General features: G+C 33.6%; 2 protein-coding genes across 2 annotated transcripts; both read left to right on the top strand.

The window, feature by feature from the left end:
- Positions 1 to 419: 419 nt before the first annotated feature.
- LOC130081910 (rano class II histocompatibility antigen, B alpha chain-like) lies at positions 420 to 2,623 on the top strand. Its single transcript, XM_056246626.1, has 4 exons — positions 420 to 546; positions 1,362 to 1,607; positions 1,822 to 2,106; positions 2,413 to 2,623. The coding sequence occupies exons 1-4, from the start codon at positions 489 to 491 to the stop codon at positions 2,532 to 2,534; spliced, it is 711 nt and encodes a 236-aa protein (XP_056102601.1). The 5' UTR covers positions 420 to 488; the 3' UTR covers positions 2,535 to 2,623.
- Positions 2,624 to 7,139: 4,516 nt separating this feature from the next.
- On the top strand, positions 7,140 to 9,721 carry LOC130081909 (H-2 class II histocompatibility antigen, E-D beta chain-like). Its single transcript, XM_056246625.1, has 5 exons — positions 7,140 to 7,237; positions 7,595 to 7,870; positions 8,337 to 8,618; positions 8,784 to 8,897; positions 9,181 to 9,721. The coding sequence occupies exons 1-5, from the start codon at positions 7,174 to 7,176 to the stop codon at positions 9,201 to 9,203; spliced, it is 759 nt and encodes a 252-aa protein (XP_056102600.1). The 5' UTR covers positions 7,140 to 7,173; the 3' UTR covers positions 9,204 to 9,721.
- Positions 9,722 to 12,398: the final 2,677 nt, after the last annotated feature.

The following is a 12,398-nucleotide window of genomic DNA, read 5'->3' as shown; positions in this document are numbered from 1 at the left end:
GACTTTCTAGAACTTCTAATTCTGTAAATTTGTTATAGTAATTTGCTGCTTAATCTGCGTTGGTAGGCCTATATGTTGAGTGAAATCAGAATCAGAAAGCTTTGCCAAGTGTGCTTGCACACACAAGGAATTTACCTTAATTGAAGCTTCCATTACACATAAACGTCACGCACACACATTCACATAAATGCATGAAAATACTTTTATACATGTAAATAAATATTATTAATAGATTTTTGAAATACAGATATCAAAATGGAAAGCAGAATATAATACAGATATAGTAAATAAACCTACGTCCTAGCAACCAAACAAGTCTGAAACAGAACATGATTTTAACTGGATACAGTGATGTCAGAGTAGGGCTCATTTTCTGATTGGACGCTGTGATTGGGAGGCTTCTTCATGATCAGAGATCAGCAGCTCTATCTGTTATTCACTCCAGGACTGTTTGATGTGTGTTTGCTCTACTCACTTCTGCATGAACAATGGAGATGTATGGTGTCCTGCTTATGCTTGCTGTTATTGTGAGAACTGAGACTCAAGGTAAGTCAGAAAACTGTTTAATACAATTATATCTGATGTTTTATAAAGTTAAAGTAGATAAGCAAGTATAATTAAGAGGAAAATTAAATTCCCCAAAAGATGTTTAAAGTTTTTTGTCTGGTACCAAAAATCTATCAGCAGAATCTTGTCTGATACCCAAAATAAGTAACTACACTGTATTCTGTATGATATTATATTAACAGCCTTCTATCAGCCTAAGAGTCAGACAGAGGAAGCCACGTTAACGTTAACTACTTTTATTTGTGGCTGTGTCAATGCTCAGTCAAACATGGTCTGACCAGCACAAATTGAAGTGTTATTATTCCAAAGCAATGAAAAATGCATCACAACATCATATGGCATTAAAACATTTAGATAGAGACATTTGTGAAGACAACACAATACACAACATAAGATTAAATAGGAAAATATTATAAAATGACTGATCAATGAATGAGTCAGTGAAATTATAAAAAAATGGACAATGGATTAAAAATGTATAATAAATGATTATATGATTAAATGGAATAATTCAATGGAAATTAAATGAATGGATATTTAAAATAAAATAAAACTAAATGTATGGTGGCTCTCTTAAAACTATTCACAAAGGTTGCTACTGAATCCTTAGATCCTTCAATATAATATATTATCTATTCAGAAGTACTTTTTAGGGTTGAGAAACAATGTTGTTTTAAATTATTTGTTTCTAAATACTATCAATGTACTGATTTCACATCAGATAAAGTTCATCCTTTGTTATTCATCCATGTTTATCCACTCTGGCTAATATCCTGACACTTTCTCTGTTTTAGTTGTGCACAGGGATTTTATATTTACTGGATGTTCTGATACAGAGAAAGAATTTTTGATGGGATTTGATGGAGAGGAACAGTGTCATTCAGACTTCATTAGAAAAGAAGGAGTAGTGACACTGCCTGACTTTGGAGATCCTATCAGCTTTCCTGGATTTTATGAGAATAGTATTGGTCAACTAGAGGTCTGCAAACAAAACTTACAAGTACACACTCAGATTTACAAATCCCCTGTTGAGCGACTAGGTAATACATACACAATGCATATAATTATTATATTTTTACATGATGAATATAATAATAATTCAAAGTTTACTTTTTTGGAGATGCAAAGAAATCTGCTGCAGAAACCATAACCAATATAATAAGAGTTTTGGTTTGCAAGATTTTTCTTGTGGTCCAAGATAAAATGTACACAGAGGTCCCAAATACAAATCAGCATCTATTTCTGTGTTCACAGACATCCCAGATACTTCCATCTATTCAGAAGATGACGTGGTTCAGGATGTTGAGAACACCCTCATCTGTCATGTGACTGGATTCTTCCCTCCACCTGTCAATGTGTCATGGACTAAAAACAATCAGATTGTGACAGAAGGCATGAGTCTAAGCCAGTACCGCAGAAAAGATGACGGCACCTTCAACATCTTCTCCAGTCTGAAGTTCATGCCAAAAGAGGGAGACATTTACAGCTGCACTGTGAACCACAAATCCATTCCAGGCCAACCTCAAACCAAAACATGGGGTGAGACACTGCTTCATAGATTCAGTGGATGTATGATTTTTATTAATCCTAATTGTTCACAAATTTAGATCAACTGATATATTACAACAAAAATCATCTCAAACAATTTAGCACAAACATGTCCTAAAAATATATCTTCTTGAGACATTACTCATAAACACAGTGTCATAAATCCAGTTAATTACTAGGAAGACATATCTAGGAAGAAAATGTCAAAAGTACAACTCTAAAAATGTCACTTTAAACATTAAATACATGCACTTACATTCGGTGACACATGCATCATCATGTGCTTGTATGTTTCAGATGTTAATGTTGCCCTCCCAGGTGTTGGTCCAGCTGTGTTCTGTGGAGTGGGTCTGACTCTGGGACTGCTGGGAGTCGCTGCTGGAACTTTCTTCCTCATTAAAGGGAACAACTGCAACTGATTTAAAAATTAACACGTTCTTATTTTGTAATTCAGATTTTTTTGAACTTCTAATTAACATTCTCCTCCAATTAAAGTCATTTGTAAATTAAGGTTTTAGTACTAAAAACAATCATTTGGTGTGCCATTGTACATGAAAAACTGTTCAAATGTGGCTAGGGTCCTAGTTGAATTATTGTTCTGACACAGCATGATTTAATTTTTCCATTAAAAATTAAGACAAACATGCCATACAACTTTTTGAGGTGCATTTAATAGAAGGTCGCTAAACGAGTGGATCCTCACATTCAACTGATAATAATGAAAAATAATTCATCCTTCAGTTTATTATTTTCATAAAGTAAGAGTCGATGTGCTATAGTACAGTTCTGCAGTACAAATGTTTTACAGTACAAGTTAATGTCCACAGACAGCTCTGACATTAAACAAAATAAACAGTGTAACAAACAATATTCTGGACAAATAATATTCATTTACTGCACATTTACCTAGAACATTTGTTTATATTTAACATTAACTCACATTCTATACATGTATATGTATTAAATGCTTACTGGAAGTTTATTGGCCAAAATCATTTGTAATAGATGATGATGATGATTTTTTTTATTATAATTTTTTTCTGGCATTTTTGCCTTTATTGGACAGAACAGTTGAAGAGAGACAGGACATAATGGGAGGAGAAACTAGATCACAAGAGGACTTTGAACTCAGGTTGCCCATGCATTGCTGTGTCACAGTGAATCTCTGATATCCTACAGACCTTAGAAACTATGAGGACATTTTATAGACTTCCATTGTTTTTATATCAGAAGAATGATATCTCCAACCCCAAAGTTAACCCTCACAAAAGCCTGTGCACATTATTAGATTTAAAGTGTAACATCATCTGGACCATTAATTGGCCTTTTTAGTGAGGACACATCAGATGTAAAACAGTTTCTATGACATTGCATTACGGTATGTTAGTGAGGACACTTCACAAGGACCCTCACAAGTATAGAGAAACCTGTACACACACACATAATTTGATTGGTTTGTTTGTTTCTTATATTTTATATTTTTTTGCAACTAATAAATACTTCTGACATCCTACAATTTATTTTCGTGTTGTTTTTGTCTTATGACAAGTTTGTTCAAGTGAAAGCATGTGTCCTGAAATATGTGCCATCTTTAAACTAAAATCTTTTTTTTTATTCGCTTTGGTACTATTTGCCTTTAATTGGCTAATTTACTATGCCTTTAATTGGATTTTCACGTCAATTTGGTTAGGTGATGAGTATACAGTACTTGCGTTTAACAGTAGTCAAACAGCATCTCTAAAATTTATATGAAACAAGTTTCGTGCAAAATTGTTTGATACTGAATAACCAAATATTTGAGCAAATGAAAGACAATAATTTTGTTGTTTTTGGTTATTAATTTAAATGTTCTCATTACATAAATGTCTACGGGTTTTAAAGCCATGATTACATGAAAGGAAAACATTCAAATGTATGTTTTGCATGTTTTAAATGAATGATTTGCTGTGTATGGTCAGTTTTTGTTTTTGTAAGATTTTCTTTTGAAGACACAATTTGCTCATGACTGAAAATAAAACCATGGCAATTAAGAAACCTTAAATCTTTTCAATTATTGTATAATTATTATACATAGTTTTATGAGCTAATATTGTTTCAGAGACTTGTAGCCTACTTAAAAAAAAACATTTGCCACACTGCAGGACTATTTAGTTTTTCTTGACCGATTTCATACATTTCTTCAAACAATGGTCCAAGTTTTCAAAAGAACTAAAAAGCTGATAAAACATTTGATGCACACCACTAAATTTGCTCGATCATCCTGTGGAAATAGGCTTTCATTGAGAGAGTTTAAAAATGTATTAGCCTTTCTGTGTGTATATGGCCCTCTTCTTCTTCTTCCTCCTCTTTTTTGTCGGAGCCAGCATCATAAATATAGATGTATTTATGTATTTGTAATGTCTTGCGCAGTCATCCAACTCCAAAGTAACAAAACAAAACAAAACATTAAAAGAAAACAATAGCTTTGTCAAAGAGCCAACAATATTCATAATACAGTGGAATGTTTATTAGATTACGGAAGTGAGAAGAGGATAAATGCAGAAAGCATCTCTTGCTCTTTCCACTAGCTACATTCACACTGGGCACTGATTCTGGAAAAATACAAGTTTCCAAATCTCAGTGTCCTCACTGTCTATTACCAGCATCACTCTCTGCAGGTGGTTATTGGTTGGACGTATTAAATATTTTAAAAACATTTGATACATTTTGTTGCAGTGTTTTGATAAAATTACAAAGCATTTAAAGGATATGTTAATAGTTTTTTCATGAGCAATGACAATAAAATATTTGAGAAACACTGTAAGTGAACTGAAAAAAAGCAAACATGATTAAAAATGTAAACAACTTAAGAAATAGGGCCATTTAGAGCATCACCCTGAAGAGAGAGTAGTATACCTGGACACTTTGGACAACCATTTGGACACTTCAAGGAGACAGTTGTTGTAGTTATTAACTAAGATTGTGTTTACTGCCAAACATGCGAAGGACTCCAGCAGTATTAAGAACTTGTACATTTCCTAAAGAAAATGTGAGTGGGTGCATGCAGTGGCAAAACTCGCCACTCGGTTGCTAGGGTTTTAGCGGTTATCTAGTTTTTAGCAAGATGGTAACAAAATTAGCATCATGATAGCATGATCAGCATGTTTTGCTAGCATCATACTAACATGTTTTTAGCAAGAAGCTAGCATCATGCTAGCTAACTTTATTATGTTGCTAGCATGTTTTTAGAAAGATGCTAGCATGTTGCTAGCATTATGCTAGCATTTTTTTACCAAGAAGCTAGCATGATTAGCTTGTTGCTAACATTATGCTAACACAATTAGCATGTTGTTAGCATCAAGCTCGCATAATTAACATGTTTTTAGCATCATGCTAGCATTTTTTAACAAGATGCTAGCATGATTAGCATTTGTAGTTAGCATGTTGCTAGCATTATGCTAGCATGTTTTTACCTAGAAGCTAGCATGATTAGCTTGTTGCTAGCATTATGCTTACACTATTAGCATGTTGCTAGCATCAACTATCATGATTAGCATGTTGCTAGCATCATACTAGCATGTTTTTAACAAAAGAAGTTAGCATAATTAGCATGTAGCTATAGCATCATGCTACATGGTTAACATTTTGCTAACATCATGATTAGCATGTTGCTAGCATAATGCTAGCATGTTTTAGCAAGAAGCTAGCATAACTAACATGTAGCTAACATCATGCTAGCATGTTTTTAACAAGAAGCTAGCATGATTAGCATTATGCTAGCATGATTAGCATGTTCCTAACATCATACTAGCATGACTAGCATGTTTCTAGCATCATGCTATCATGTTTTTAACAAGAAGCTAGCATGATTAGCTTGTAGCTAGCATCATGCTAGCATGATTAGCATGTTGCTAGTGTGATGGTAACATGATTAGCATATTGCTAACATAATGCTAGCATATTTTTAGCAAAAAGCTGGCATGATTAGCATTTTGGTAGCATTATGCTAGCATGATTAGCATGTTCCTAGCATCATGCTATCATGTTTTAGCAAGAAGCTAGCATGATTAGCTTGTAGCTAGCATCATGATAGCATGATTAACATGTTGCTAGCATGATGGTAACATGATTAACATGTTGCTAGCATCATGCTAGCATGCTTAGCATGTTGCTAGCATTATTTTAACACGATTTTCCATCATGCTAGCATGGTTTACCATGATTTACCATAGTTTACCATGATTTAACATAGTACTATAGTTTACCATGATTCCCCATGTTCTAGTATGATTTACCATGATTCTATCATGATTTACCATAATTTAGTCAGAAGAGCCAACCCCCATCTCTTCACGATGTTCTGATGCAGAGACATAGGTCTTGCAAAATGGTTGCTAGGGTACTCTTTTTGGTTGCTAGGGAGTTGCTTGGCAGCTGCCAATCATGAAACTCCAAAGGCTGCTTGTCAGTATGAATGATATTGTAGTTATTAACAAGATTGTGTTTACTGCCAAAACATGCGAAGGACTCCAGCAGTATTAAGAATTAGATGGTTTATTTTTAAAGGTTCTCAAAGGGAATTAAATGTTTGTTTGGAGCATTTCACTGCAGATTGTTTTGTAAACCAGGCACACATAAATTAAATGATACATTAAAATATTAATATTAATATTAATATAAATTAATAATTAATATAAAATTCATATTTGTGGTATAACTGTTGTATATTTTCTAAGACATATCTAGTTCTCCATGAGCAGAGTACTGAAATCAAACTTTTGCAATGAAGGTCAAACAAATAAAGATAAGTAAAATTGTTATTGTTCCTTTTTTACACAGATAAAATAAATGTAAATTATTTGTACATTTTTAAGTACATTGTTATGGCTATATACACATATATTTTATGCACACACACAGTAATTGTCCAATGAAAAGAGGAAAATGAAAGCAGTTTTCCACCTAGCAACACTTGACATTTATGTAAGTAGAAGCTGATTCGCCAGATTACTAGACCTCTACCACAAGAACAAGCACTGAGAGAAAGTTCTTCACTTGGCGTATTCATAGACTGTAAATATGTCTCTGCTAAAACTCTTGATTTTTCCTCCCATATTGATGCTGTCTGCATTTATTGGAACAGGCAAGTACAATGAAACATTGAGCACATTGAATGCCTTAATTCATCAGTAAACTTGTGATTTATACATTTTAATGAGTTTTTATCTTTGTTATTGGTTTTGTAGTTAATGTCATTGCTGTTAATTCAATTGCCTTGCTTATATAAAACATGATCATGAATATTTCAGAATATACCGGTATGAGTGAGATGAGCCAGTAGTTGTGGTGTATTTCTAAAGGGATTGTATCTATAACACACAGTAACTACACCAACACAAAGTAATAGCAAATAGCAGATGAATACAGGTACTTCAGTTTTTATAACTGACATGCAATTATACAAAACCTGAAGATCTAACACTCTGTTTTTATGTTTCAGCTGATGGATATTATGAATATCGGATGGATGAATGCGTCTACAGCACCAGTGATTACAGTGATATGGTGTATCTTGTGTCAATGTCCTTCAATAAAGTTGTGGAATTACAGTTCAACAGCACTGAGGGGAAGTTTGTGGGGGTCACTGAGGATGGAGTGAAGCAGGCAGAGAGGTTGAACAAAGATCAGAACCTTCTGCAGGGGCTGAAAGCTTCAGTGGACACAGTCTGCAGAAATAATGCTCAGAACAATGACTTAGCTGTCCGTGATAAAACAGGTGAGTGCTGCAAGACTCCTGTCTCATCTTCACTGCATAATAAAGATCTCTAACATGTGTGTTCACTGTTGCAGAAGAAACACACTCAAAATGCATTAAAACAGAAGTCTGTTGTTTTGGTGGTGTTGTGTCTGTACAATGTGGTTGCCTTCAGTGATTTATGATTGTTTTTAATACAAAATCATTAAAATATATATTACAACTAAATAACTTTACACAGGGGCTATTTTACAAAAATGTTCCAAACTGAATAATATAAGGAAACATGTATGGTCTTTTTTTCTCAATAATCCATTTCCAAATCTAAAGAAATTACTTTATAGTTCATATAATTCATGTTGTTCATATAGTTTAATTTATTCAAGTATTATAGCTACTTGACACCTAATGTATTTATAATTTTTTTGTGTTATACATTAGAATACTGAAAGCTATTTTGTGAGTATTTTCTTTTCTTCTGGTTTAGTACTCCCGAAGGTTAAGCTCAGTTCAGTGAAGCAGGCTGAAGGCAATCATCCAGCTGTGTTGATGTGCAGTGCATATGAATTCTACCCTAAAAAAATCTCAGTGTCCTGGCTGAGAGACGGTAAACTGATGACCTCTGATGTGACCTCAACAATGGAGATGGCTAATGGAAACTGGTACTACCAGATTCACTCTCAGCTGGAATACACTCCTAAATCTGGAGAGAAGATCTCCTGTGTGGTGGAGCACGCCAGCTCACCTCAACCTATTGTTAAAGACTGGAGTAAGACATTTACTAGTCTTTCCTCTTTCCTTTCCATTTATAGGAGCAAATAGAAATATGGAAATTCTTTGTTACACTTGCACAACTGAACAAATATTAAACATGTAAATATTGATAATGTACTAATATCATTCACTAACGGAGCATGATTTGTGTACCGGACAGATCCCTCTATGCCAGAGTCTGAGAGGAATAAAATTGCTATTGGATCCTCTGGTCTGGTGCTGGGAATCATCATAGCCGCTGCTGGACTCATTTACTACAAGAAGAAATCATCAGGTCAGTGGAGATGAGAACAAATCATCCATATACATCAGTGGTTCTCAACTCTGAATCTCGACTTTCCAGTTTAGCTCCAACTCTAATCAAACAAACCTGAACACGGTAATAAAGGTCTTAAGGATTTCTAGAAGCTACAGGCAGGAGAATATGATCAAGGTGATCAAGGTTTGATTAAACCAAACACTGCAGGACCTCGAGGGCCAGAGTTGAGAATTCCTGATAATAGCATGTCTGTACAGTCATCTAACTTGTCAATAAATTGTTATTTTTATTTTGTCAGGGAGGATCCTGGTACCAAACTGACTACAGTAAGTCTAATGTTACCTGATCCCGACTGAAAGAAGACCTCCTTGGATCACTGATGTATTCTCTTTAGTCACATCTTTCGTACAGTCTCCTTATACTGAACTTTTATTTTTTTAACTTAATTAAAGTAATAATGACAATTTTAAAATTGCATCAAACATACTTACATGACTTGTATTTGAACATCTCTATGTAATGTTGGTAGTGATAAAACAACGTGTATTTTATTATGTGTAATGATTTTGCTTGAACTCTCTAGAGCTGATTGTATGTATAGAAGCAATGTGAATGAGGATGTTATAAAGGTTTTCAATCAATATTTTCATAACATTTATAACTATTATGACACCAATCAAAGCTTTGATTTGAGTCAGAGAGGCAGCGTTCACAAAGAGAAACATTTATTCATGGAACTTTACCGCCTCCTGCTGTCATTATTGTTAATTGCATATAGTTTCCAGTGTGATTTCTTCGTTTAGATAAGCTTACTAATACTTCTGTTACTAGCAGAAAAACATCTATAAAATATGCACAATCATATGGAGGAATGTTTTTTTTTAATCTGTACATTTTAGTTCTGAATAAATATTTCTTTACAAAACCATTACAAGTTTTTTCTTTTTCTTATTTAAAGAGCTTTTCCCTCATATTTCCAAACATTTTTATTCACATTAAGTGCTTTACAACAATGTATTAAATTAACTGCCTAACTAAGTTTATTAAGGCATATAAAGGTCATGGGTTTGATTTCCAGGAAATATATGAACTAATAAAATGTAAACATTGAATGCAATAGTTGTCAAGTATGAATAAAATTGGCATGCAAAATGCACAAATGTAAATAAAGGAAAAGGGCTAATACCAACCCAGAAGTGAAATATTCTGGCACATGACAGCATGGGGATGTGTTTCTGTAACATGGTTAGAAGGTTTATCTGAACCAAAGGAAAGATGACTGGGTCAAAAAATATAAACAGGAATAAAATATGACATTTGAGAACATGCCTAGCCGTACGGTAATTTATTGAGTTATTTGATTCATGTTTGATTTATGTCAAAATATGAAATGGGATCACTGTCTCATTGAAGTCGATGCCAATTGGATGAATTCAGCAGCTGTAATCAAATCAAATCTTGAGAAAATACCTGAATATAATATTTGACATTATGGACTGTATGGCTCCAGTGTGAAAGATAATGATAACATCCATAATGAGACAGGCATGCAACAAGGAAAGCCAATTTTTTTTAAAAGCTAAAATTTTTACATTGTCTGTAAATAATGAACACACAAAAATATTTTGTGTTTAGTTAAAAAAATAAAATAAAACCCCATAAGGGTAACACAACAACAATCAAATCAAACAATTAACATTAACCTATCTCTGTGATGATCAACATTGTTCTCAGTGAACTGTCTGTAATATAAAAAGCTCTTCGGTCAGAGTGATCTGAATTTCACACACAACCCATACAGAGTTATGTAGAGGATAAGACTAAAAATAATTATGAAAGCACACAATCAAAACTATAAACTCACATACAAAGCGCACACTTTAATGACGAATCAAACACTATTTTTCAACTTTGGCTTCAAATTGTTCACAAAGTCATCACATACACAATTACACTTTCCACTCATTGCAGTTTTTTTTTTTTAATGATCATGGTCTATTACTTTATTGATTTATTTATTTTTGTACACAAACCTACATTTTGAAATTTGCAACATAATACTACTCTAATCTACATACATTACAGTATAGTGAGTATTAGGTACTATCAAATAAATTCCTCAATATGTTTTTTTGGGGAACAATATCTTTATTTGAAAAGAAATATGTCTATGTGTGGATGAATAAGCACAGCATTAAATGTTATGAAACCTGTAAAGAATTTTTAAATCATAATACTGTAAAACATACTAATAACATATTCAACCAGATACAGTATAAGTAAAATGGGAAAAAAAGTAGTTTCTTTTCCAATTGTTCACACGCTAAAATCAAAAACTTGAAACACAACCACCAAAACCTGAAACTCATGAACCAAATCACTAAACCAAGTCTTTAAAATTGCAAGCACAGTTCCAGCTTAACACTCAGTTTATAAATTCTATATCACACTGTTTGCAAAACTCACACAGATCTCTACTTTTGGCAAATAATTCAAAATTAATATCTCTTTAGTCCCGTTGAAAAGCAACACTATTCACAATGCGGAGCTCTTTACACCAGTTGGCAACACACTCACCGCTGTAAACAGTTTCAGAATTGTTTACTTGGATGAGCTTTTACTATTTTTGGAGGAAAATGGAAGTCGATGGTGAAGCAAGAGCTAGAGGTGAAGGAGTGAGAGTAAGAGGAGGATAAGGGTGAAGACAGTTATATTCCTCCCAACATATTCCCAATTCCTTTTTTTTCCCTGGCATGATGATGGAGTATGACCGCCATCCCAAGTATGCAAGCATGCCTCTTCTCCAGACACTAAAGATGCGTATGATGAAGTTGATGTGCAGGCCTGCGGCCAGAAGACTCTTTCCCCACTGTTTAGCCAGGGACAACATTGCTTGTGATGAAGATGACATGCTGTGTTTTTTGTTTACATGTTGAATGTGTTTAATTATTTTAGTGTTTAGGCTTTAAAAAAAAAATATTTTCCCCTTTATCCTACTGAATGTTTTTCCTAGTTTACTCCTTTTGGATGTGAAAGTGTTACATTCAAAACCCAAGTGTTACATAAATAATAATGCATTTTGGAAATACTGTAAATGACAAAAGTTTTTGTTACTGTATTTCATTTGTGTGTCAATGAATATTTGAGTTGGTATACATTAGTGTAACAATCTTTTACAACCTGCTACAGTGTAACACTAACAATGCAAAAGGCATAAACTTACTGACGGGGTTTCATGTAGTGTTTTGTGTTGAGCACATCAGTGTGTTGTTGTTAGATAGATATCATCATGTGTGTATATCATTTTGCAGCAAAAACACATTTTGTAACAGTTTTGAATGCAGTATTTGCTATAGATTCTTGTTTTGCATTTCGTGTTTGTGGTTTTGTTTTTAGACTTTTGGGACAATGGGCCAAACGATTCAGCAAACCTGTGGAACCAATTGGGAAAAACTGTAAAAAAAATAAAAATAAAAATAAACATTTTGTATAAAAAATATGAAGTCACATTTATCC

This window comes from Rhinichthys klamathensis, unplaced genomic scaffold, assembly GCF_029890125.1.
Source record: "Rhinichthys klamathensis goyatoka isolate OS25496 unplaced genomic scaffold, OSU_Roscu_1.1 h1tg000040l_1, whole genome shotgun sequence".
In the NCBI taxonomy this organism is placed as follows: Eukaryota; Metazoa; Chordata; class Actinopteri; order Cypriniformes; family Leuciscidae; genus Rhinichthys; species Rhinichthys klamathensis.
This window is presented reverse-complemented; position numbering and strand designations above follow the sequence as displayed.